The sequence below is a fragment of the Elgaria multicarinata genome, chromosome 8 (genome assembly GCF_023053635.1).
Source record: "Elgaria multicarinata webbii isolate HBS135686 ecotype San Diego chromosome 8, rElgMul1.1.pri, whole genome shotgun sequence".
In the NCBI taxonomy this organism is placed as follows: Eukaryota; Metazoa; Chordata; class Lepidosauria; order Squamata; family Anguidae; genus Elgaria; species Elgaria multicarinata.
In genome coordinates this window covers 5521126-5546723 of record NC_086178.1, presented here as the reverse complement: position 1 = coordinate 5546723, position 25598 = coordinate 5521126, and the positions used below count along the sequence as shown (strand labels likewise).

Sequence of the window (25598 nt, the reverse complement as noted above, 5' to 3'; positions counted from 1 at the left end):
GTGATGAAGAGGGAATTTCACCAGGTGCTGCATGCATACAAATGACACCTGCTGAAATTCCCTTTTCTACACAGCTGTTTAAGATACAGGAGCCCGGTCCTCCTTTCCATAGGGTCACCCTAACAGGCACCAAACCCGGCTTGTGCTGCCTCTGCAAACTGTTTCCCGAAATTTTGCTACATACTTGATTTATGTGCTTTGTTTTGTTTACAAGAGACTATTAAAAGCCTACAGTCAGCGAGCTGCTTTCTAAGCTCAGCAAATTCTCCAGGAATGAACGGGTGACTTGGGAATAAATCAACACTTTCATCATGAACGGTCTGGAAAAGATGAGCCTGGGCAGAGAAAGCCACCGAGAGGGACACCAGATAAGGTCCTTGGCAGAGAGGGAGCCACCTTTCATCGCCAGTGAAGTAAGCGGCTTCCTGCTATTGAGAACAGCAGTGCTGAAAGCCAGCGAAACACACCATCGTCCATGCACAATGCTGTGGTTTGTTCCCCGCACGCTTCCAGCCTCTGCCAAGGTCAGCCGGCCTGCTGGGTCCGTTAAGGCCTAGATCTAGTTCCTGGGTACCGGCCCATGGTTGTGCCGCACCAGATCTTTCGGCACGGCCACGCGACACCTGGGTCCCTGTGCTGCTTGCGGTCACCTTAACCACGAGCTGCACCCATCGGCTCTTCTTTTGAAGACGAAGCAGCCATCGGGCCCTGATCCAGAACGTGCTCTTGACCCTGGAGAAGAGAAGATTGAGGGGAGACATGATAGCCCTCTTCAAATACTTAAAAGGTTGTCACACAGAGGAGGGCCAAGATCTCTTCTCGATTCTCCCAGAGTGCAGGACACAGAATAATGGGCTCAAGTTAAAGGAAGCCAGGTTCCAGCTGGACATCAGGAAAAACTTCCTGCCTGTTAGAGCAGTACGACAATGGAATCAGTTACCTAGGGAGGTGGTGGGCTCTCCCACCCTAGAGGCCTTCAAGAGGCAGCTGGACAACCCTCTGTCAGGGATGCTTTAGGGTGGATTCCTGCATTGAGCAGGGGGTTGGACTCAATGGCCTTGTAGGCCCCTTCCGACTCTGCTATTCTGGACATCAGGAAAAACTTCCTGACTTTTAGAGCAGTATGACAATGGAATCAGTTACCTAGGGAGGTTGTGGGCTCTCCCACACTAGAGTCATTCAAGAGGCAGCTGGACAACCACCTGTCAGGGATGCTTTAGGGTGGATTCCTGCATTGAGCAGGGGGTTGGACTTGATGGCCTTGTAGGCCCCTTCCAACTCTGCTATTCTATGATTCTATGACCCTATTTGCTCCCAGAGGTGCTGTCCCTGCAGCTGTTATTTCTGTCTAAATAAAAGTGGCCAGATTAAGCCAGTTGTTTTGGTTTTTTTAAGAACGTTGATCGTAATATGTAGCTTGGTTCTTAGTTTGGCTGCAAAGTCTGGCAGGGGTGCATTCTGAGATAGAGCAGGGGGCTGGACTTGATGGCCTCGTAGGCCCCTTCCAACTCTGCTATTCTATGATTCTATGATCCTGAGATTGATTGATTGATTACATTTCTATACTGCCCAATAGCCAGAGCTCTCTGGATGGTTCACAAAAATTCTTTACATTTTTCTGGTGTGTTGAATCTACACAACTACCAACCCCATTTTATAAACTTCACTTACGCTGACATGCCTGGAAATCGTTTGGTGCTTGAGGTTTCAACTGGATATTGTCTGTTTTTATGCTTTTTAAATTTTGTTTTTAATGTTCAATGTTTTAATCTTTGTAAACCACCCAGAGAGCTTTAGCTATGGGGCAAGTACATAAATGATCTCCCCGATGAGGCTCGCCTGGCGCCAACATTGTTCTCTTTTCGGCTCCAGGTCAAGACTTTTCTCTTCTCCCAGACATTTAACAGCATTTAACAAAATATGCTGAATTTGTTTGTTTTTTAATGGACCCCAGAACTGTTGTTGTTTAAATGGATACGGTTGTTTTTATATTTTTGATGGTTTTAAATTTTGTATACTTTTTAACGTTCGCTGTGTTTAACTTTTGTAATAAACCGCCCAGAGAGCTTCGGCTATGGGTCGGCACATACATTTAATAAATAAATAAATAAAATAAATGTAATAAATAAATAAAGTGGAAAATCCAAACAGGGCTCTGTCACAACTCTCTCTTTGGGTCTGCGTTTTACTTCTTTCTATAAAACGATCCCAATTAGGGACCCTGTCACCATACTGCTGCTCCCCGATTCTGTGTTTCACTTACACCTCAGGTACTTTAAGAATCCAATCCAGTTTATGAAACAAAGTAATTTTTATTTAACAAGCAAGTTCATTCAGTTTATCAATCTTGTGGTTTCATTTGTTGCAATACTTGTTACAACACAATATATATGTTTCCTTGCCTACTCTACTCACTAGTTAAATCTATCTCTTCCTGTTCTTCCCTCCACCCCAAAACAATAAAATGTTGATCCTACTCTGATCTAAACCCTTTCAGCAGAAAAGCCAAGCCTCTCACTCACTCTGTCAAATCTCCACACACAACTCCTAACTGTCTCTGCCACACACTTGAATCTTACAGCCAATCAGCATCCACTCCAACATTCCAAGCACTCACTCCCCCTCCCAACAGAATTAACCACTTACCATCCAAAGTCCAAACCGCACTTACATCCTAGATAAATAGCAATAAACAGTAAAATATCACAAGCTCCCCCCCATATAATATAGTGTTAATACAGTAATAGGTGAGTAAAAGACAATCAACTAAATTGTCCATCTGCTTCCCTGTAAAGGTACCCTAAAATCAGTGCTCAAAACAAGTTGTTTCATGCTTGGGTTGGGCTTGACTCAAGAAAGAGTCCTCTCTTGGCAGTAGCTAGACCTAAGGTTTATCCCAAGATTGTCCTGGGGTCAAACCTGTTCATCTAAGTGCCACACAGGGCATCCAGTGCTCAGGCAGGGATGAACCCAGGATGATCCTGGGATAAATAGTTCAATGGCCCATGTCTCCACTTTCTCGGACTTGGAAGCACATCATCACCTCCGGGTTTTGCAAGCATGTTACATTTTCCCAACAAGATGTATTTGCATGTGTGTATGCACGCAGGCAACCCTAGGACAAGATGACTTGAACAAGCACATGCTTTGGAAACGGAGTGCTAGATGAGGAAGCAGGATCACAGCCAGGTTTTTTGGGGGGGGGGGGCTTCTTGGCTTTTCCTCATAAGAAGGAAATGCAGGCCTACAGTCCTCATGGGAAAGTAATGTGTCATCAGAGGGTTGTGGTTTTTTTAAAACAGGAAGAGAACTACGTAGGGAGAACGGGAGGTGGGGGGGAGACTCCTGAAAGGTGATGTAAGAGCAGCAGTTGTTTTTCAACTCCCATGAGATGATTCAGGAACGATTTCTAAACCATCTAGATCAAAATCAATCACGTTTCTCCTCCTCATAGAATAGCAGAGTTGGAAGGGTCCTACAAGGCCATCGAGTCCAACCCCCTGCTCAATGCAGGAATCCACCCTAAAGCATCCCTGACAGAGGGTTGTCCAGTTGCCTCTTGAAGGCCTCTAGTGTGGGAGAGCCCACAACCTCCCTAGGTCACTGATTCCATTGTCGTACTGCTCTAACAGTCAGGAAGTTTTTCCTGATGTCCAGCTGGAATCTGGCTTCATTTCACTTGAGCCCGTTATTCCGTGTCCTGCACTCTGGAACGATCGAGAAGAAATCCTGGCCCTCCTCTGTGTGACAGCCTTTCAAGTATCTGAAGAGTGCTATCATGTCTCCCCTCAACCTTCTCTTCCCCAGGCTAAACATGCCCGGTTCTTTCAGTCTCTCTTCATAGGGCTTTGATTCCAGACCCCTGATCATCCTGCTTGCCCTCCTCCTCCTCCTCCTCCTCCTCCTCCTCCTCCTTTATCTCACCTCTTCTCCTACTTGCTTCAAATATAGGCACTTGCCCCTCCTAAATCTTTATATTTCTTTACTTTATGCTCTGGAAATCACCCCATCCCCTTCTTTTGCATCTCTTCCCTCCAGACACCCAATGGAGAGGAGTCTACGCTGCACCTCTAAGGAACACTGACCCAACATGAAGCTTCAAAGCTTTAAGACCAGTCAAGAAACACCCCACACACACCTAATCTAGTTTCCCTATCCAGTTGTGTTGCCTCTCTAGTCCCAGTACTTCCCTGTAAGAGTGATCATGCGGCTGTCAGGAGCAGTGGGCCTCATGCATAAAAGACCTCTTGCTCACATGAAGGGATGTTTCCAGTCTTGATCAGCCCACCCTAATTGAGGGGAGACATGATAGCACTCTTCAAATACTGAAAAGGTTGTCACACAGAGGAGGGCCAGGATCTCTTCTCGATCCTCCCAGAGTGCAGGACACAGAATAACGGGCTCAGGAAGCCAGATTCCAGCTGGACACCAGGAAAAACTTCCTGCCTGTTAGAGCAGTATGACAATGGAACCAGTTACCTAGGGAGGTGGTGGGCTCTCCCACTCTGGAGGCCTTCAAGAGGCAGCTGGACAACCATCTGTCAGGCATGCTTTAGGGTGGATTCCTGCATTGAGCAGGGGGTTGGACTCGATGGCCTTGTAGGCCCCTTCCAACTCTGCTATTCTATGATTCTATTAATTAAAGCAAGAGGAATGACCCGTGGTGTCTGGGATTTCCTGAGAGGTGCTGGGCCCCACTCTTGTGGCTCCAACCATGCCTCCATGCACCTGGCAGCTTCTCCACCCAAAAGAGGGTATCAGGTTCAACGCGCATTATCATGCCTTCTCCATTTCAGATGGTCAGGTTTTGACCAACCGTCTGCTCTAGCTACTGCCCAAACCTAACCTTGGCCGACACTCCTAGATGCATTTATGGCACTTGGGGTTACAAACATTTCACCTGCAAAACAGGAAAGTGCTACTATGGATCAGCCCTCCCAGGTGAAATCCCACCGCTGCCACAATTCAATTTCCATTTGCCCTCGTCTCTCATGGCCAACTGAGCACAGAGTCACAAGCTGTTCACGAGAGCACAGCGTACACAGCAAACAGGCCGACGAAGGCCCTGCTTCAGGGATGCAGCCACACAGATGTATTACGGAGAGCCCCAAGTTCAGGGGACGCCTCCCAATGCTACAAAGATGCCTCTTATACATTAACCTCCCATTTGGGTCATGCCAGACCCTCCTTCGGTCCTTCCACCGGCTCCCTGCCTCACTCTGACTCAGGCCATTGCTAGACCTCAGGTTTATCCCTGGATCGTCCAGGGGTCAAACCTGTTCATCCAGGTGACACACAGGAGATCCAGTGCTCAGGCAGGGGCGAACCCTGGATGATCCCAGGAGAAACCCTAGGTCTAGCTGTGGCTTCAGCTTCAAAGTTCTAAACCTCAAGTTCACAGATTCCTGCATCCCTGCCACAAATACCTTCTCTTCTGAAAAATGTGATGTCTCTTTGGGGGTTCCTTCACGGTGCCGAGTTGGCACCACATTCCCCCCAAACCCCGTACTTTCGCTCCTGCGAGGTTGCGCCCCGTTATCCCCATGCAAAGGAGCAAGCTCGGGGTTTAAATAGATGGTGGGAGTGGGGAGCTGCCACCGCCATCCCTCCCTGGCTTTTTCCTGGTGAATGAAGCCAGGGGAAGGGAGAACCTTCCCCCGAGCCAAAGGGAGACTCTTCCTCCCATGGAAGCAGCGCAGGGGCATTCTGGCGGCCATTCAGCTCCCTGTCTTGCCCCCTCCTCCCTGCCCAGGTGGACGCCGACCAATCAGGGCTCGCCAGGCCTCCATGATGCAACTCTGGAGCAGCGGCGACAGATGGCGACGTGCCGTCCTCGCTGTGCTCCAGGCAAAAAAGTTGGGGGTGAATCCCTAACATGTTTGCTTTGGAGCGTCAGGGGAAAGCCCCAGGATGCCTGCGCGGTGGCTTCTGCGTCATATAATCGACCCCACGCCATCGCACACCCACCCCGGGGCTTGTGTCATGTCTAGACGTTCCCTTCGTTTGTCTCCAGCTGCCTTTCTCTCTGTCGAGTATCTCCCTGGGCCGGCCGGACAGCCACCACCTCCACTACTTCTCTCTTGTTCATTTGTTTACTGCTCTACAGACATCTGCAAGGTCTGATGCCCCCCAATTGCCTCCTCAATTTTCTTGCTCCCCCGTTGCTCCTGGCTTGTACAGTCACTCCGAGAGCCTGTACAGTATCTTGCACACTGTTGACAAAACAAAGATAAAATCACCCCAGTCTCTCTACTGACATTGAAGATAAAGGCTCCAGCTTTTCATGTTCCGTGGAGGACTGAACACTTTCCAAAGAGAGAGGGGAAATCTTTTCCGTCTTGAGTCACCGACGTTCGCAGCTCCATTTGGCTTTGCCATTACGTCTAGTTTGGCCCTGAACCCTAGGCCAACCCTCCCCGAACTGAAGCGGTCCAGATGATGGACTACAACTCCCACAATTTATTTTATTTATTTATTTATTTATTAATTACAGTTTTATACCGCCCAATAGCCGAAGCTCCCTCAGCCAACTATCCTGCACTCCCAACGCACTAGGTTGGGCAAGGTTGGCCTATGTCTTAGCTGGCATTTGAAACCAGGGCTCCCAAATGATAATAAATAACAATAAATCCTACACGTACACACACACACACACTGGATCACACTGCTTCTTGACAAGGTTTCAACTCTCTGCATGGTTCCTTCCAGATGAAGAGACACGATAGCACTCTTCAAATACTGGAAAGGTTGTCACACAGAGGAGGGCCAGGATCGCTTCTCGATCTTCCCAGAGTGCAGGACACGGAATAGCGGGCTCAAGTTAAAGGAAGCCAGATTCCAGCTGGACATCAGGAAAAACTTCCTGACTGTTAGAGCAGTACGACGGTGGAATCAGTTACCTAGGGAGGTTGTGGCCTCTCCCACACTAGAGGCCTTCAAGAGGCAGCTGGACAACCATCTGTCAGGGATGCTTTAGGGTGGATTCCTGCATTGAGCAGGGGGTTGGACTCGATGGCCTTGTAGGCCCCTTCCAACTCTGCTATTCTATGATTCTATGAAGTTGTGGAGAGGGAAGTGCAGCAGGTCCTGCCCTACTCCTCCAGCCCCAATCAATGTCCACCAGGAAGGAGAATCCCCGAGAAGCTACCCTAAATACACTGACCACAATCTAGCTTTAAAACCAGGTGCCAGAAACAGGCGCGTGACCAGTAATACGTCCATCAAACTCCATTGAAACGTGGGGCAAGGCGAGCCCAACTCTTGACCCGGAACTTATGAAGGCTGCCAGCCTGGGACCCCTGGGAAGACTGCGGGTGGATCTGCGGCGTGAGCATCCGAGGGAGATGTGGGGGCAACAGTGGTGGACAGGTGAGGAGAGGGGAAGAGGCAGAGCCCCCACCCCACCCCCAGGGACGGAAGCACGCCTACTAAGGATGTAAATGGTAACTGACCGGCTACCTACTAGAACAGCCTTCCTCAACCTGGGGCGCTCCAGATGTGTTGGACTGCACCTCCCAGAATGCCCCAGGCTGTAGTCCAACACATCTGGAGTGCCCCAGGTTGAGGAAGGCTGTACTAGAACCTCAGCCACTCAGGACACTTATAGTGGAGCAACTCCAGTTTGGTAAAGAGGAAAAAGAGAAAGGGTCCTTGTGGCATTACCCCACAATTCTGTTCCCTTAGGTATGTCTGTATTTGTATGTCTACTGAGTGCAGAATGTTGGACTGAGTGGGTGTGGATGACGATGCTGTGAAAGGGGGGGGAGAAGTATAAATGCGGGAGTCTAGAGCTTGGGGAGTTAGTTTATTTATTTATTACATTTTTATGCCGCCCAATAGCCGAAGCTCTCTGCTCTCTGGGCAGTTCACAGTTGGTTGGGAGTTGGGGGTGTCAGTTGTGTGGAGAGTGAAAGGATATAAGATTTTGAGAGACTTAAGATTACTGTTATTATTAAAACTAGTAGATTAAGCAGGTTAACTTGAATTTCATAGAATAGCAGAGTTGGAAGGGGCCTACAAGGCCATCGAATCCAACCCCCTGCTCAATGCAGGGATCCACCCTAAAGCATCCCTGGCAGATGGCTGTCCAGCTGCCTCTTGAAGGCCTCTAGTGTGGGAGAGCCCACAACCTCCCTAGGTATAGAACCATTGAAGTAACTAACTTAGTTACATTGAAGTAACTAAGATCTGTTAGACAAAAATAAACATTTTATTTTGCTTTGTCGAGTCAAACCACGTGTCTGCTTGGCTTTATCACCTGCTCTACAGTTGCTAGCGTAAACACCTTATATATATAACCTTCAGCTTATTACAAACACAATAAAACCTTTTCAGATTCTAGCCTTTTCCCTCTCCTATGAGGGAAAGGGTGTGTTTTACCCTTACCCCTCAGGTGGTTCAAGTGGTGGCGCTTGGCTTGAGGAGGGTTTGTGGGCGACAAGACCTGGTGTGGGAGGGTTGTGTCATGACAGTCCTCTATTGCACTTGGCACTAGCGGGCTCCAGGGGGTACAACTTGCCCCAGACATAATCCTGCCATTTGGCTAAGCACCTAAAAATGGGAAGGGGGGGGGGTAAGGGAAGAAGGTCTATCCCATCAGATAGCCTCTGACTCCCGGTGTATAGGGTGTCTTCAGTCCCAGAGCTGACAGCTTTCCCTGTCGGCTCTGCAGGCTGCCAGAGATGCAATGATTCCTGTTACAGGATGCTGGCTGCGTCTGTCCTGAAGCGCTGGGACAGGTGATTCCTGAGGAAAGGATCCGTCCTCACTTCCTGGAAGACTGGCTGCCTGCAGGAGGGAGGGAGGGAGGGAGGGAGAGAGAGAGAGAGAGAGAGAGAAAGAGAGAGAAGCTATCAGCAACTGAAGCCGGATTCAGAAAAGGCGGTTTCTGTCCTCAGGGTGACACCTGTTCAGCCTGTTCGCAACACTGCCCTGAAATAGCTGCACAAAAGAATCTGCCTTGAAACCACAGCACCTGTGGCAAAGGACCAGCGCCAACTGCCTGTATGCTACTGCAAACTCACTGTTTGCTCAGCACATGACGAAACTCCTGAACCTCGCTGGTGGAAGGACGGAGGTGCGCTGCCCACACCGACGTCCTTCTCCCTTCGAGGATTTGCAGGAACACTTGGTTCCGGAGGATGGGGAAACCGTTGCTACAACACAGAGCTATAGTAACGTTACAATTTACTGATGGGGAGAGGTGAGATATGAACTGAGAACTTCCTTATTTGTGGCCCAGCTTCTTTGTCACCACGTTACCCTAAAGGAAAGGCCCAACCTGTTTTCCAACTCTCCAAAACTGCACCTGCTTCCTAAAGTTCAGAATCCTGTAACCCAGGAGTCTTATTATTCTCCTCCTTGCCAATCTGACCTGGGAGGAGATGGGTTCCCAGCTCCAAATGGAACCCACAGCTGTCAGTTTGAGCAGCCTTCTCCAACCTGATGTGAGGATGATCATTAAAATGTTGCACCGGTGGTGCCTCCAAAACATTCTGTTTTAATTTAGAACAGTGGTTTCCAAACTTTTTCAGGTCACCGCCCCCTTGGTTCCACAAACTCATGCCCAGCGCCCCCTAACCTACACTATAAAAATCATTATTCAGAATAGCGGTTTTCAACAACCCACTAAGGAAGATAATAACAATAAAATTCAAAACAGTAACAATTAATGGAACATTTATTCCAAAGCACCCGCCGCAGGCTTGCCGAGGGAGGGAGGGAAAAGAGAGCGAACGCCTCTGTTTTGCAGCCGGCGTGGCGGGGCACACCAAGCAGGGTATGTCTCTTCATTAGTGTTTTGGTACTTTTGAAATATTTCAATTCATCGTTAAAAGGACTCTTCTTAAATGGTATTAATACATGTGTGGATTCTTCCCCTATATGGCTTAGGACCAAACTACCTTCTCCCATAAAAGTATCCCTGGGTTTTAAGACCTTCTGGAGAAGCGCTTCTCGGAAAAGACCACCTCGAGCGCCCCCCTGCTGCTTCCTTGCCTCTTAACGCCCCCCTATGCAATCCCACCGCCCCAAGGGGGCAATACCACCCACTTTGGAAACCACTGATTTAGAACGATGCTCAATAATCGTAGTCCGAAGGCTACGTGTCGTTTTTTCCAACGTAAATAAAATTACAGGGACAAATGATATACACCACATGTTTGGTGGAACAGAGGACACAGGCTGCAGTGGGACAACGGGTTATGATGCCATAACCAAAAAATGACTCTGCTTTTCTGATCCCCACTGTGCCACCCTCTCACTGTGCAGACACAAAATGTCCTGCTTTGTGGGTCCCTGGTCGACAGCTGGCTGTGTGAACAGAGTGCTGGACTGGATGGACCCTTGGCCTGATCCAGCATCAGGGCTCTTCCGATGTTCTTCCTGTTCTTTTCTAACAGAGTCCATTCACCCAGGGACCATCAAGCAATGAGATATGAAGGGCACATGTGAACCAGCCCAAGGCATGCAACAAAGAAGGCTTTGGTCTTACTCTGCCTGCTCTTTGCTGATGATCCCGAAGAGCCGGGTCGACTGGACTGCTGGGGGCCAGACTGAGAGAACTGTGGAGCGATAGTTGGGATCTTTCCCCTTCCAGTCCTGACATTCTGGAAGTCCGGAGAGGAGGGCAGCTTAGGCTTGCTGGCAAAGCCGGAAAGGAAGTCACTGCAAGAGCGAAAGCGGAAGTAAAGCGGAGGACAGATTATTATTATTATTATTATTTATTTATATAGCACCATCAATGTACATGGTGCTGTACAGAGTAAAACAGTAAATAGCAAGACTCTGCCGCATAGGCTTACAATCTAATAGAGTACACTTCCGTGACCCTGAGAAAGACGGAAGAGTCAACAAAGTCAGCCAAGCCGCTCAGGACAACACAGATCACACCGGAACAAAAAGTTGAGACTTCTGCAGCAAAAGGCTCAGCGTCCCACGGCCGCAACACGCTTTGCAAACCAACCAAATTAGCATAAATTGATACTGGATTCTTGGTTTTGGTTGACATCAGCCAAATCACAAAACATTTAAACACATATGAAACAATCAACCCATTGACAAGGAACGATATCCAAGCCAATGATTCAGAGATTCCACATACACCCCTCCCCTTTCCCCAAGAAAGACTGTCGCTTAACTTGCCAGTCCTCAGGGCCCTGCTGTCATGGCATACATGAAACCGACATAAATTCCGCAGTCTGCAGCTGTTTGTCCCTGTCTCCATTTTCCTCCTCTTCCTTTTTTCGCATCCCCTGAGTCAAATTTTAAATTGTAAGCTCCTCAGGGCAGAGCCCTGTTTTCTCGCACTTTTGTCAAGCGCTCTGTACCTGGTCTGTGCAAAACATAAATCTTTATCCTACAGGCTAAAGCAGGGTGGGGTGGGGTGCAGCCTGACACACACACACCACAATCGGGTAACATTTATTTATTTATTTATTTATTTATTTATTTATTTATTTCATTTATAGCCGAAGCTCTCTGAGCGGTTTACAAAAGTTAAAAATAGGGAACATTAAAAAGAAATATACAAAATTTAAAACCAGTGCTATCCCACTGGCATTATTAACTCCCTCTGGAGTGTATGGCCCAGCCTTCTCTAACCTGGTGTTCTCCGGATGGGTTGGACTACAACCCCCACCATTCCTAATCAGGGTGGTGGTGTCCAGGGATGATGGGAGTTATAATTCAACACAACAGGAGGATGCTGGGTTGGGAAAGGCTGATGTATACATGGACACCTACATTGGGTAGGGTGACCATATGGAAAGGAGGACAGGGCTCCTGTATCCTTTGACAGTTGGATAAAAAAGGGAATGTCAGGTGCCATTTGTATGCATGCAGCACCTGGTGAAATCCCCTCTTCATCACAACAGTTGAAGCTGCAGGAGCTATACTAGCGTAACCAGATACAAAAAAGGGCAGGGCTCCTGCAGCTTTAACTGTTGTGATGAAGAGGGAATTTCACCAGATGCTGCATGCCTACAAATGACACCTGTAGAAATTCCCTTCTCTATGCAACTATTAAAGATACAGGAGCCCTGTCCTCTGTTCCATATGGTCACCCTACCATAGAGGGATTTTGACTACGGAAATGGTGCAAGGAGAAAGGGTAGAACAGCCTCCCCCCATGACCTCCAATCCATTCAATGCCCCTCGCAGCTGCTTTGATGAGTTGGGAATGGTATCGGAAGACTTCTTGAGTTATCGCGTCTCCTGTCTAGTTTGGCCCTTAAACAGATGGTGCTCCGTCAGTTCGCCCTGGCCTCTCCCTCAAACTCCTACGTAGAGGATGTGTGTGCTGAATATAGGAAGCTGCCTTGCACAGAGTCAAGCCATGGGCCATCTCGCAGAATCCTGCCCGCTCCCCAAAGGCTCAGGTGGTCTTTCTCAGCTTGCTGCCTGCCTGGGATTTTAATGGACGATGCCAGGAATTGAACCTGGGACATTACAGATGCAAAGAACGGGGTTGGTCATTGAGCAATTCCACGTGCCCATTTGAAATACGCTCAGCGGAATTTCTCATCCGAGGAAATCTGATGTAGGAGCAGAGGTGTTGGCCCTACAGACGCCCAGTGTCAGATCTTGAAATGAAGTACTTGTAATGGCATCCAAGTGTATCACTCAGCCTTTGTACATGAAACAAGTCGAGATTAATCAACTGCAAAATTGCCGAAGGGCACACCAGGGCTGGGGAAATACTTAACATGTTTCTGTTAGAGCACTCACCGTTAATGGCAAGGTGCTACTCTGGCAAGAAGGATGAAAAAGGAGCATTGTGAGAAGCCCATTTCTCCTGCTCTGGTCTTTCCCACAGAAACATAAATCTCGTAACTGCTAGCACTCTCCGTCCCTCTCTGCTATTTGCTTCCTTGTTAAAAACCAACACGAAGGCAGGCAAATAATCTGAGAAGAAATACTGCGTGAGCCGGTCAGTGACTCATAAACCACTAAAAGTTGTGGGACAGCCTGAACGGACAAAAGAACAATACGCTCTCACCTTCCTACAGATGCCAGGAAACGTTTCATTACATGCATCTTTCTATAATTACACTGCGGAGGCACACGGGGATGCCAAATACCTGCGGGACCTACTTTGCTTGGATCACAAAGGACAGCATACCAGGGAATCACATAGCATGTCAAGAGTCCCCAGAGTTTCATCTTCCATTTCTACAAAAGAACAAGGGTCTCTCCTCGTCATGCCATTTTCTGGTACGAGATTAAAGGAACGTCTCCCAAAAGGTACTCATGATGTGCCATGGAATCCAGCAGCCGATAGATACTAGGACCTTCTGCCTGGTCTTTCACTTGATTGAAAGACTGAAAGAACTGGGCATGTTTAGCCTGGAGAAGAGAAGATTGAGGGGAGACATGATAGTACTCTTCAAGTACTTAAAAGGTTGTCACACAGAGGAGGGCCAGGATCTCTTCTCGATCCTCCCAGAGTGCAGGACACGGAATAACGGGCTCAAGTTAAAGGAAGCCAGATTCCAGCTGGACATCAGGAAAAACTTCCTGACTGTTAGAGCAGTGCGACAATAGAATCAGTGACCTAGGGAGGTAGTGGGCTCTCCCACACTGGAGGCCTTCAAGAGGCAGCTGGACAACCATCTGTCAGGGATGCTTCAGGGTGGATTCCTGCATTGAGCAGGGGGTTGGACTTGATGGCCTTGTAGGCCCCTTCCAACTTTGCTTATTCTATGATTCTATGATTCTATGATCCCCACACAGCTAACCAGAGAGGCTGGGCTCAGTGCAAGCGACATGGGAGGCCTCCTGCCATGGGCCAGGGGTGTGTGCAAAAAGGAAAGGCATTTTCCAAGGATCTCCCTAACCCAGCAATATTGGTGTCTCTTCTAGTTCTATCCAAACTGGGCCACTGGGCAGTAGTTCACGTTTTTAGACTTTTTCCAGATCAACTCCTTCCTCTTGAAGTATCTTAGAAAAAGTTATTTCTGGGGAGATGCCATTTTTCTCCTTCCAAGCGCTTCCGCTGTCACTGTGGGTGCTCGCGGGGATCCCGTTGGCATGAAGGGCAGAGGCACTAGGGCAAAACGACACAAGACTTCAGAGACAACCTGTGACGAAGTTGAAGCTAAAGCGGTGTGGATCCGAGCAACGCATGGATGGGGCCCCAAAGGGAGCCCTACAGAAGCTGCTCTGAAATTTCCCAAATTGAAGGGGGCGGGTGGGGAGAGAAAGCAAAGTTGTCGTTTTTTACCTAATTATTATTATTTAATTAAGAGGTCAATAAAAACTAAGAATCATATAGCGGTAACGGACTTTAGACATTGGCTCAGTTCAGACAACACGTTAGTCAACACAGTGGGAAAACTGCACTCCACGGTTATGTTTCTAGGAGGTACACCCCACTGATTCTGGCCCGCGTGCATTGGCTGCCTGTACGTTTCAGAGCCTAATTCAAGGTGATGGTTTTAACCTATAAAGCCTCACACAGTTTGGGACCACAATACCTGACGGAACGCCTCTCCCAACATGAACCTACCCGCTCACTGCGTTCAACATCTAAGGTCCTCCTCCGAGTGCCTACTCCGAGGGAAGCTCGGAGGACAGCAACAAGGGAGAGGGCCTTTTCAGTGGTGGCCCCCCAATTATGGAATGATCTCCCCGATGAGGCTCACCTGGCACTAACATTGCTATTTTTTCAGTGCCAGGTCAAGACTTTTCTCTTCTCCCAGGCATTTAACAGCATTTAACAACAAAGGCTAAGTTTGTTTTTTAATGGACCCCAGAACTGCTGTTGTTTAAAATGGATACTGTTGTTTTTATATTTTTTGATGGTTTTAAATTTTGTATACTTTTTAATGTCCACTGTTTTTTAACTTTTGTAAACCACCCAGAGAGCTTCGGCTATGGGACGGTATATAAATTTAATAAATAAATAAAATAAATAAATAAATAGCGTGTTCTAACTCCACCGTTGTGTGACTGTGGGCTACTGTGGAGTTGAGTAAAATCCATCGCAATGTTTGATTGACACTTTATTTTATTTCTTTATTTATTTTATTTAAAACATTTATATCCCGCCCTATATCATTAAGATCTCAGAGCAGCGTACAGATAAAAGCATACAGTATAAAAACAATAAATATGCACAGTTAAAAACAAATTAAACCATGAACCAAGTTAAAACGATATATATAATTTAAAAGCAGTAAAAACAATTAAAGCATTTAAAACAATGCCAGTTGCTGGGGAACATGGGTGGGAGGGTGCTGTTGGAACCTTATAGGCCCCTTCCAACTCTACTATTCTATGATTCTACGGAGGGGGCTGGTGGTCCCAGGTGGGGACTCCTCTTCTCTGACAGGCAATGGACCTCCACCGTCCCACTTTTCACATGATCAGTCACCTGATTTTTTTTAACCAGAGACACCGGGGAATCAACTGAGAGCGAGCGGCTCTCCATCTTACCAAATCCCAAATGTGAGAGCTGCTCCGGTCATTCAGGGAAAAAAAAGCTCATTAGACTGACCTACTTTAGTGTATAAATGCAGGAAATGCACATTTGACTGTATAATGTTCTTCTGGGGACAACCCCCACCCCACCCCAGCACCCTCTAAGCGGGAGGGGGATCACCCCATTCTGCACCAACGAAAGCCCATTTCCTCAGTTTGCAAGTGGAACAAGCAAACAATGCCTTCCCCACGTGACTGAAAGGAAAACACAGGAAGAAAAGGCTGGCCCAGATGTAGCAAACGCATCGGCATGTGAGCAAAACGTTTTGCTGATGTGGAAATGTCAGGCGTCGCGCATTTGGCCCATGTTCCAATCTTGTAATTTCAGGCATTTTGTAAACACGCGCACAAAAGGGCCAGGGAGGGCTAATAAAATGCTGATTCATGCCAGTTAAGCTGCGTGAAATGTCACTTCCTCCCATTCAATGAGGAACATAAAAATGCTATGAACTATGATTTAGCTATCATGGCTAAAAGCCAGAGACAGAGACAGACACGCTACAGTGGAATGTATCCAACGCAGCACTCAAACATCGACACTTGTCTTACGTTTCAGTAAAACTGAGAGCAGCTCCTTCCCATGCAGGCTGGGCGTGATGGGAGTTGCAGTCCAACCCGGCCAGAGGGTGCCAGGTTGGGGACGGACGACCTACCGATACTCACATACCTGTTTGATAGCTCGTTCAGACTGTCCTGGGAATTTCTGGGGGACTGGAGAGTCAGGATATCAGCTGCTGGCGGGACACGCCGACCTGTTCCGAGACGCACAGAGGACCGCTCGGAGGCTTCCGTTTCAACCGCTGTTTGGGAAAGGGAACATTTCAAAAATCTGGAAGGTGGAGCTTTGCATCTTACTTGCAGGAGCTGTTCATTCCTTGACCCATTCACTCATTCGACCCAGACATTGTGTTTAAGCTAACACACCGTCCCTGTTAAGATGCCCTGGCAGTGGTCAGATCTCAATCTAGCTCAACCCAAGATGCTGCCGTGTTTGAGGAAGAGAATCCAAATGGCATCTCCCACGGAGGTATTAACAAAGGCCACAATGTGGCAGAAAGCACTTCTCTGTAAGCCCGGCTGAAGTGACTGGGAGCTGGGCATGATCACGACATTGGGCAGCTCCAGTGAGTTCATGGGGTCTGGGCAGGAGGAGGCCCTGCGGGATTTTGCCCCAAAGCTCAGAGGTGGGGATACTGGTTCCACTCTGTTCAGCACTGGTTAGGCCTCATCTAGAGTATTGCATCCAGTTCTGGGCACCACACTTCAAGAAGGATGCAGACAAGCTGGAGCGTGTTCAGAGGAGGGCAACCAGGATGATCAGGGGTCTGGAAACAAAGCCCTATGAAGAGAGACTGAAAGAACTGGGCATGTATAGCCTGGAGAAGATAAGATGGAGGGGAGACATGAGAGCACTCTTCAGATACTTGAAAGGTCGTCACACAGAGGAGGGCCAGGATCTCTTCTCGATCCTCCCAGAGTGCAGGACACAGAATAACGGGCTCAAGTTACAGGAAGCCAGATTCCGGCTGGACATCAGGAAAAAACGTTGACTGTTAGAGCAGTATGACTATGGAACCAATGACCTAGGGTGGTGGTGGTGGGCTCTCCCACACTTGAGGCCTTCAAGAGGGAGCTGGACAACCATCTGTCAGGGATGCTTCAAGGTGGGTTCCTGCATTGAGCAGGGGGTTGGACGCGATGGCCTTAGAGACCCCTTCCAACTCTACGATTCTATGATTCTATGTGACTCTATCCCCCTATCTGGCCCTTAAGGACACTCAAAACCTGCCATCTGAGGAGGCTTCATGGAAGGGCCACTTCTATGCTCAACGTATTAGGGTCTATTCCAATCTGGTTTCCGGCCTGGTTTTGGGATGGAAACAGCCTTGGTCGCCCAGGTGGGTGACTTCCCCAGGGGAATGGATGGTGTCAGGTGAAACCCTGTTGGTTTTCCTGGTCCTCTTGTCTGCTCTTGATATCATCATCATCCTTCTGGACTATTCATCCAGATGGGCTTAGGAGGCACGATGTTACTCTGGTGGAAACTTGCAACTGATCCTAGAAAGAGTGACACACCCACACACCCCGAGGGACAAAGTATGCAGCCTGGCCTCCTGTAACTTGAGCCCGTTATTCCGTGTCCTGCACTCTGGGAGGATCGAGAGGAGATCCTGGCCCTCCTCTGGGTGACAACCTTTCAAGGCCTTGAAGACTGCTATCATGTCTTCCCTCAATCTTCTCTTCTCCAGGCTAAACCTGCTGGCCCTCGAAGCCTCCCTCCCTCCGACAGTAGTATCTAGCCCAGACTGAGCTGCTTAATGATTCACCTCTGAATGGTTGGCTTAAACTCAACTTAGTGGACACATTTCTATCAAATCCTTACATGCCGAAGAGAAGCAGAGCTCCGAAAGGCTGGGTCTCTTCCCGCTGCGGGTCGGGGGGCGGGAGTCCTGTCCACGCTGGACACAACTCTCCCTGCTACAGGGAGAAACGGCATCATTTTCTGGCCTGGCAAAGAAAACAAGGAGGCAGAGTGATGAAGGCCTGCAGTCGGAAACTATTACGATTAGTAGAACTATTACCTCCTTCATTTCCTGTAATAGAGAGGAGAGGAATTTTGCATTGTAGGTTAGTGCCAGGGCCATTTGGGTAAGTTTCCTCCTTCCACAGGGGACTCAGATTGAGGGCTGGGCAAACCTGTGCTCTCCAGGTGTTTTAGACAACGTCTCCCATCATCCCCAATCACTGGCCATACTGGCTGGCTGGGGTCGATGGAAGTTGTAGTCCAGAATATCTGGAGGGCAGCAGACAGCCTCTTTTGTGGAAGCCCTGGCGTTGTGGAAGGATTTTCCCCTTTGAGATCAGGTGGGTTCCTAGTGAGGAGTGGTTCCGCTGACAACTGAAAACGTACGTGGTTGCCCAGGCATTTCCCGGACATCCAGCACTGTCCGGTTCCCCTGGTTATTTTAATGAGATTTTATTGTTTTATCATTGCTTTAGTGTTTTAATGATTGGTTTATTGTATTTCTCATGATTTTATCTTGTAAACCTGGAACCTGTCCTGGATCTTTAGGAAACAGCTGATTCAGAAGCAGGTTCACAATGAATTCTGGGTAAGTGGCATAAAAATAATAAAGGCCAAGTTCACCTGGATGGTATCCAAAGAGAAAATTAAAGCCCTCTCTTTTGGGAGAAAATGTTATTTGAATAATGAACAGGTCTAAGGCTGGATTGTTCCAATCAAAAGTGTACTTAAAAGTTTTCAATGATCAATTAATGAGCCCAAAAAATTGTGCAAGGTATACACAACAGAAGGCTTGATATACAGATGTCTAGGAAAAAATTATAGACTTAGGTTTAATTGGCAAATTTTGAGTAAGGAGTTATCTTCTCAAAGGTATAGCTCAGAATTAATCATATCTAACCTGAAAGGTGTACATTTATATGTTCTAATTTCCTCTATTCAATTCCTTTTATTACAGTCAACAGACCAATAAAACATGTAAAAATACATAATAAATATTTAAAATACATGAAATTAAAACAAAGTATGATTACATGAGCCTCCTTAAAGTTCTGTGCTAGAAGCAAAGGAAAGTCCTGCCACCATAACAGATCTGGTAAGGATTGCATGATTAAGAAATTTAGCAACTTGTTCGGTGGTAGGCTTATCTTGACCCTGTAAAAGGACCGACATAAGGGTCACGGACGATCGTCCAGGTAATCGTTGCGTGAAAGGGACTGTTTAGCCTGGAAAAAAGGAGGCAAAAGGGAGACATGATAGAGGTGTACAAAATCATGCATGGTATGGAGAATGTGGAGAGGGAGACATTTTTCTCTCGCCCTCAAAATACTAGAACCCAGGGTCATCTCAAGCTGATTGGAGGCAGAACCAGGACAAATAAAAGGAAAGACTTCTTCACACAGCGCAAAGTTAAATTATGGAGCTCACTACCACAAGATATAGTGACGGCCACCAATCTGGATGGCTTTAAAAGGGGGTTGGATAAATTCCTGGAGGAGAAGGCTATCCACGGCTACTAGCACTGATGGTTGTGTGCTATCTCCAGTATTCAAGGCAATAAGCCTGTGTGCACCTGTTGCTGGGGAACATGGATGGGAGGGTGCTGTTGCACCATGTCGTGCTTGTTCATCCCTGGCCGATGGCTGGTTGGCCACTGTGCGAACAGAGTGCTGGGCTAGATGGTCTCTTGCAAGCTAAACGTGACTGTAGTTGTAGGAAATATTTTCGACATCATTTTGGTTCTTCACAGCCTGAGTTTGAGAGCACTTTGCTTCTCACCTCTTATTCACAATCTTACAAGTGCAAATTAAGGGAAAGAGGGATGGGCAAAGAGGAGAACTTCAGAGCACGTCCAATTCTTCACACTTCTCTAGTGCGCTTTTTAAAATCTAACTCGTTCCACCGTTTCCCCACAGGCCGTTCCTTTTCTCTAAGTTCCACTAGATTTCACGAACGTGACAGCAAGGTAAAGGTAAATAGAAGAGAAGGGATGTTCTTGACACTTGTTTAAATTAACCTACAGGTGTATTGTTCTAAAAGGAAAGGCAGAGGGTGGGGTAAGTGGCAGCGGGCGAGAATGTTTAAATCTTAAGATCTTTTTACAAGCATAACCTACAATATTATAATATTTAATAGGAAGGATCAGTCCACTTTTGCTTCAAACCATCTAGAAAAATGAGGAAAGACCTACCTGCTAGGAATAGCAAGCAACACGTGGGTATTTTGCAAATGCTTCTTGTTTAGGTTTATGTGGGTTTAAGACTGTCCACTGCCTGCCATACATGCTGGAAAGAAATACCAACTGTATCTGGAAATGTCACAAAAAATCCCAGTGAAGACACTTAAAAAACCCCAACCAGATGAGGGCCCAATCCTTCCATAAACTACTGGCAATTTAGCTGCTTAGCTTTATGAGGACTGGAGCTTTCATAATATCTGCTCCCGGTCATTAAATAATATTGTCTCCAAGAGTTTTGTTTGGTTAGAGGTTATTTCTCTTGCACATAGACTGATATTTTACAGGGAAAATCAAGTTAACATGGTATTCAGAGTCCACACACCTGCCCTTGATATTATTCCAGGACTCAAAGCACAATCTTGATCCTCCCAGAGTGCAGGACACGGAATAACGGGCTGAAGTTACAGGAAGCCAGATTCCGGCTGGACATCAGGAAAAACTTCCTGACTGTTAGAGCAGTAAGACAATGGAACCAGTTACATAGGGAGGTTGTGGGCTCTCCCACACTAGAGGCCTTCAAGAGGCAGCTGGACAGCCCTCTGTCAGGGATGCTTTAGGGTGGATTCCTGCATTGAGATGGGGGTTGGACTCGATGGCCTTATAGGCCCCTTCCAACTCTACTATTCTATGATTCTATCTTTCATTCTAAGGGAAATGTCACATAGAATATAGTTGTGCAAGAATTTCTGGATACTGCATCTCTGTAATGCTATTGGTGACTAGTAAGACCATTCACCCTCCCTCCCTTACCCCCAGAAATTCAATGGCCCCATTCAGAAGTCACCTTAAACCATGGCTTTAACCACGGTGGTTAAGCTAGAAAGCCGTGTTCAGAAGACACCTTTTTTTTTTTTAGGATGTTTTAACAATGTATACTATGTTTTTAATCAGCATTTTATGTATTTACTGTTGTTCCCCGCCTCGATCAAAATGGAGAGGCGGGTAAGAAATAATAATAATAATAATAATAATAATAATAATAATAATAATAATAATAATAATAATATCACAGTGAATAAAGCAAAAAGCCTTATTCACCGTGGTTAAAGCCATGGTTTAAGGTGTCTTCTGAACACAGCCTGGCTTTCTGGCTTAACCACCGTGGTTAAAGCCATGGCTTAAGGTGTTTTCTGAACGGGGCCTATGGTTTTTTTAAAATTGCAACAAAATATATTCTTCAGTGGCTTTCTGCTTCCCTCAGGTGTTCACCCACTGTTCTTTTTTCCCCTTAAAAACAATTAAAAGTCAAGAAACAGCCAGCACTCCTCTCTTCTCGTGTTCTCATGTCACGGACCTTAGTTTTAATCTTAATTGTATTTGGATTCTATGGTGGCTACGCACCCCTCTTCCCTTTGCTGGAGCTATCCACATCGACCCACGCTTCAAAAGTGGGGTGGCAAACAGTCGAGTGAGGGACTGTCTCCTTCCACCACCAACCGCCGCAGAAAGTCTGCCCGCCTTCTTGTATACAGAGGTAGGAGAGCAGAGCATCCTTATAAGATCAGGGCCTGCGAGAGTCTCGTACAAAAAGGTTCAAATAGGGTTGGGGCATGTTTTGTGGAGTGGGCAAAAAGGCTGTAGCAAGAAGCACGAATTTGATGCACAGCCCAGCAGACAGCCGTTGGGCTTCAAAGCAAGAGGACTGCCCAAAATCCTTTCAGGCCAAGGAGTAAACAGTCAAGAATACAGGCTCTGCACTTTTCTGCTTGAATTGCCAGGATCCATTTTGGAATCTTTTCTTGCTGCACCATCTGCTCCAATAAACACCTCTGGGCTTGCTGTTGTTGAGCCCTAAAACTCATTCCCAAAAGGCCTCATCTAGAGTATTGCGTCCAGTTCTGGGCTCCACAATTCAAGAAGGACGCAGACAAGCTGGAGCGTGTTCAGAGGAGGGCAGCCAGGATGATCAGGGATCTGGAAACAAAGCCCTATGAGGAGAGACTGAAAGAACTGGGCATGTTTAGCCTGGAGAAGAGAAGATGGAGGGGAGACATGATAGCACTCTTCAAAGACTTAAAAGGTTGTCACACAGAGGAGGGCCAGGATCTCTTCTCGATCCTCCCAGAATGCAGGACACGGAATAACGGGCTCAAGTTAAAGGAAGCCAGATTCCAGCTGGACATCAGGAAAAACTTCCTGACTGTTAGAGCAGTACGACAATGGAATCAGTTCCCTAGGGAGGTTGTGGGCTCTCCCACACTAGAGGCCTTCAAGAGGCAGCTGGACAACCCTCTGTCAGGGATGCTTTAGGGTGGATTCCTGCAATGAGCAGGGGGTTGGACTCGATGGCCTTGTAGGTCCCTTCCAACTCTGCTATTCTATGATTCTATATAGACCTCTGTGCTGCATTTTCTCTCTCTCTCTCTCTCTTTTTTTTTTAAATCCCTCATCACAAACTAGCTCTTCTGTGAAGCCTGGATGCAAGAGTTCTAGATTCAAGTTTCACCTGTGGCATGGACTCCGTTTCTGGCCTTGTCTAGCGACTGCCCCAGGCTCAAGCTAGAAGTTATGTGCAGTTGAGTTTAACCCCATTTAAAACCAAAAGCACTGTAAGGAAAGGCCTATTTTTGAGCAGAGGAGGGATAAGGAGAGGTGTGTGCCGGTCTCTAACCCTTTCATCAATCAGAAACAGAATTCCCTTAGATGGTCTTAAATCTTCTGCACTTCAAAGCTAGTGGATGACCCAGAGTTTTTGCACTTTGAGAACGAACCTGCTTTTTTCCTGCGCTCACTCTGACTGACTTCCCAGGTCACTAACGATTTCCATCTCTATCCTGCCTCCCTAACGTCATGTCCCATAAAGAAGGGGATGAACTGGAGCTACCTAAGCCAAACGTCTCAGAGTGCCAGCCCGCTTTGCCGGACCTTGAGGCAGATCAGGGGGATCCTGGGCTCTCGGGGGAATCAGCAAGCCAATCTTTCCTTCAGCCCCTCTCTGATTTTGAGGCGGAAGCCAAGCAACCATCTAAAGGTGCGGTTTTGGTTGGCCACCAGGTGAACAAGTGCTTGCCTGAGGAATAAAGACTTCCAGTGATGAAAAGGTTACTCATGAGTAAGATTCTCCCCCGATGGCCTGCAGCTATGCCCTGGGTGGGTCCCTAAAGGCTCAGGTTTAAAAGCCTGCTCCAGGCAGAGAGCTGCTGGGACAACATCTGTCCTTCGGCTCCGAGACTCGCATTCCTTGGCCACTTTGCTCCTTGTAGGATCCTGTGCGCCTGGCTCTTTGGACCGGCCTCAGACCTTGTTTCTGGTATGGACCCTTGCTGGTTTCTAGCTTCTCTGTCTTCGCACCACCTTATAAGTCTTCCTTCCTAACTTGAAAAGCCCCAAATATATAAGCAGATACATCCCCACGGAAGGGGATCCACCCACTGGATCAATTCAGTTGGTCTTTTTTGATACCTTTGTCAACTTTGCTATTGTACTTTTGTGATGGAGGGGGCCACCATTGCATACAGCATTCCACATATGGATATATCACAGACAAGGACATGCATATATTGCACAGTGTGTGTGTGTGTCTATATCAGAGCTTTCCAAACTGTGTGTCGCAACACGTTAGTGTGTCAGCTGCAGTGTATAGGTGTGTCATGCGAACGTAACGAGAAACCTCTGAGTCTCTGTGAAATAAGCAATACCAACCTGCATGCATTTTTACGCAGCAAAGGTGCCGATTAGTATGGTGCACTAGTATATTCCCCTTCCGTCGTATCCGTGTATGCACACCACGGTCGAGGGATCATCCAGGTACTGCGCATGCGCAGTATGCATAATTGGGTCAAAACAGTTGATTCTGCATCACTTCTGGTGACGCGGCTGCGCCTGGAATGATGCAGTCGAGAAATTCCATGGGTCCAGTTTTTTGATAGAACACCGTCCCAACTGCCGCTCGATCGCAGCTCGACAAAATTGGTTCAATGTGAAAAGTCTTGGAACTGTATGTTATTATCTTGCAAATCATATATTTTTAAAAATATAAATGAAAGGTTTTCATGAGATGTGTTGTGTCCCCATACATTTCGTTATTACAATTTATGTATGTGTCCGTATCTCTTATAAGGGGTTTATAAGGGGTTTAACCTCCGGTTTGCTAGTAAAACTGAATTACTGTGTCGCGGAATGATGCATGTCTAAAAAGTGTGTCACCAACATGAAAAGTTTGGAAAGCTCTGGTCTATATTCTGCATTGAGGACAGCCTTTCACAAATTGTTGCCTTCCAGCTTTGTTGGACTACAGTTCCCATCAACTCCAGGCCGCACAGCCATGCAACTGCTGGCTAGGGTATATGGGATTTGTAATATCTGGGAGGCATCAAGTTGGGGGAAAGGCTGATCTAGGCAATCTAAATGCCAAGAAAATCTGGATTCTGTAACCCATGTTGGCGTGATTCTTCCTGCTTTGCACAGTTTATTCTATACTATTTACAATTTTATTTCATTCTGTTTTTGCTAGGCATGGAGGGGCAAGGAACGCTGCAATGTATTGAAGCCCCCACCCCCAATATCCAGAAGTATTTAGCCACCCCGCTTTCAACAAGCATTGTCCACACACGGTCAAGTGTCATCTTCACAGCAATAACGTTTAGTAACTTGAAGAAAGAAAGAAAGAAAGAAAGAAAGAAAGAAAGAAAGAAAGAAAGAAAGAAAAAGAGAAAGAGAAAGAGAAAGAGAAAAAGAAAAAGAAAAAGAAAAGAAAGAGCTGAACGCTGCACCCCAAAGTACCACATCTTGGCTCTCATGGCTCTGAATTCTAGCTAATCCCGGCTAAATCTTCCAGGCACCCATCATTCCGAAGAAGAATACTTAAAATAACAAAACAAGGGCAATCTCCTGTCTAAAATGGATGGTTTTATTTTATCAGCATCTTTCCATGAATACGAGTTACATTTCTTTGAAGGAGAGCCATGGTTAAAGTAAGAGACTGTCCAACTTTTGGCTCGTTTGCTCAGACTTACGTTGGGTAGGCAGTCCTGTGATAGCCGGGCGTCACAGGTCTCTGGAGAGGTTCATCGACACTCTGGTGAATGCCGGCAATCAGCTTCTTCTTTGCTTTCGGTGTGTTGGTCATTATCTAAATCAAGCAGGAGAAATTACACCGTTTGGAGAGATGAAGGCAGAAGGGAGAAGGGAGAGCGGCCTGCATCCATGCTAGTAGTTCTCCAGAGATCAGGTGAAGGCAGAGAAGAAGATCAAACCTTCTCCTTCTAGGTCACCCTTCCCCAATCTGCTGCCCTCCAAATGTGCGGGATTGCAACTCCTGGCTGGGAATTGCAATCCAACACATCTGAAGGGCACCAGGTTAGGGACGGCTGTGCTATATATCCTAGAAAGTCTACGATGCTCTACCAGTAATGC

General features: G+C 47.1%; 1 protein-coding gene across 1 annotated transcript in view; it reads right to left on the bottom strand.

The window, feature by feature from the left end:
• Window positions 1–8673: 8673 nt before the first annotated feature.
• The window catches only part of ARMC9 (armadillo repeat containing 9), a 125083-nt gene continuing 108158 nt past the window's right edge, over window positions 8674–25598 (bottom strand). Inside the window, exons 21-25 of the mRNA XM_063131770.1 lie at window positions 25199–25314; window positions 17864–17988; window positions 16148–16280; window positions 10493–10665; window positions 8674–8787 (exon numbers count right to left, since the gene is read on the bottom strand). Of these exons, the coding sequence (XP_062987840.1) occupies window positions 8765–8787; window positions 10493–10665; window positions 16148–16280; window positions 17864–17988; window positions 25199–25314 (570 nt within the window). The 3' untranslated portion in view covers window positions 8674–8764. The remainder of the gene's footprint in view (window positions 8788–10492; window positions 10666–16147; window positions 16281–17863; window positions 17989–25198; window positions 25315–25598) is intronic.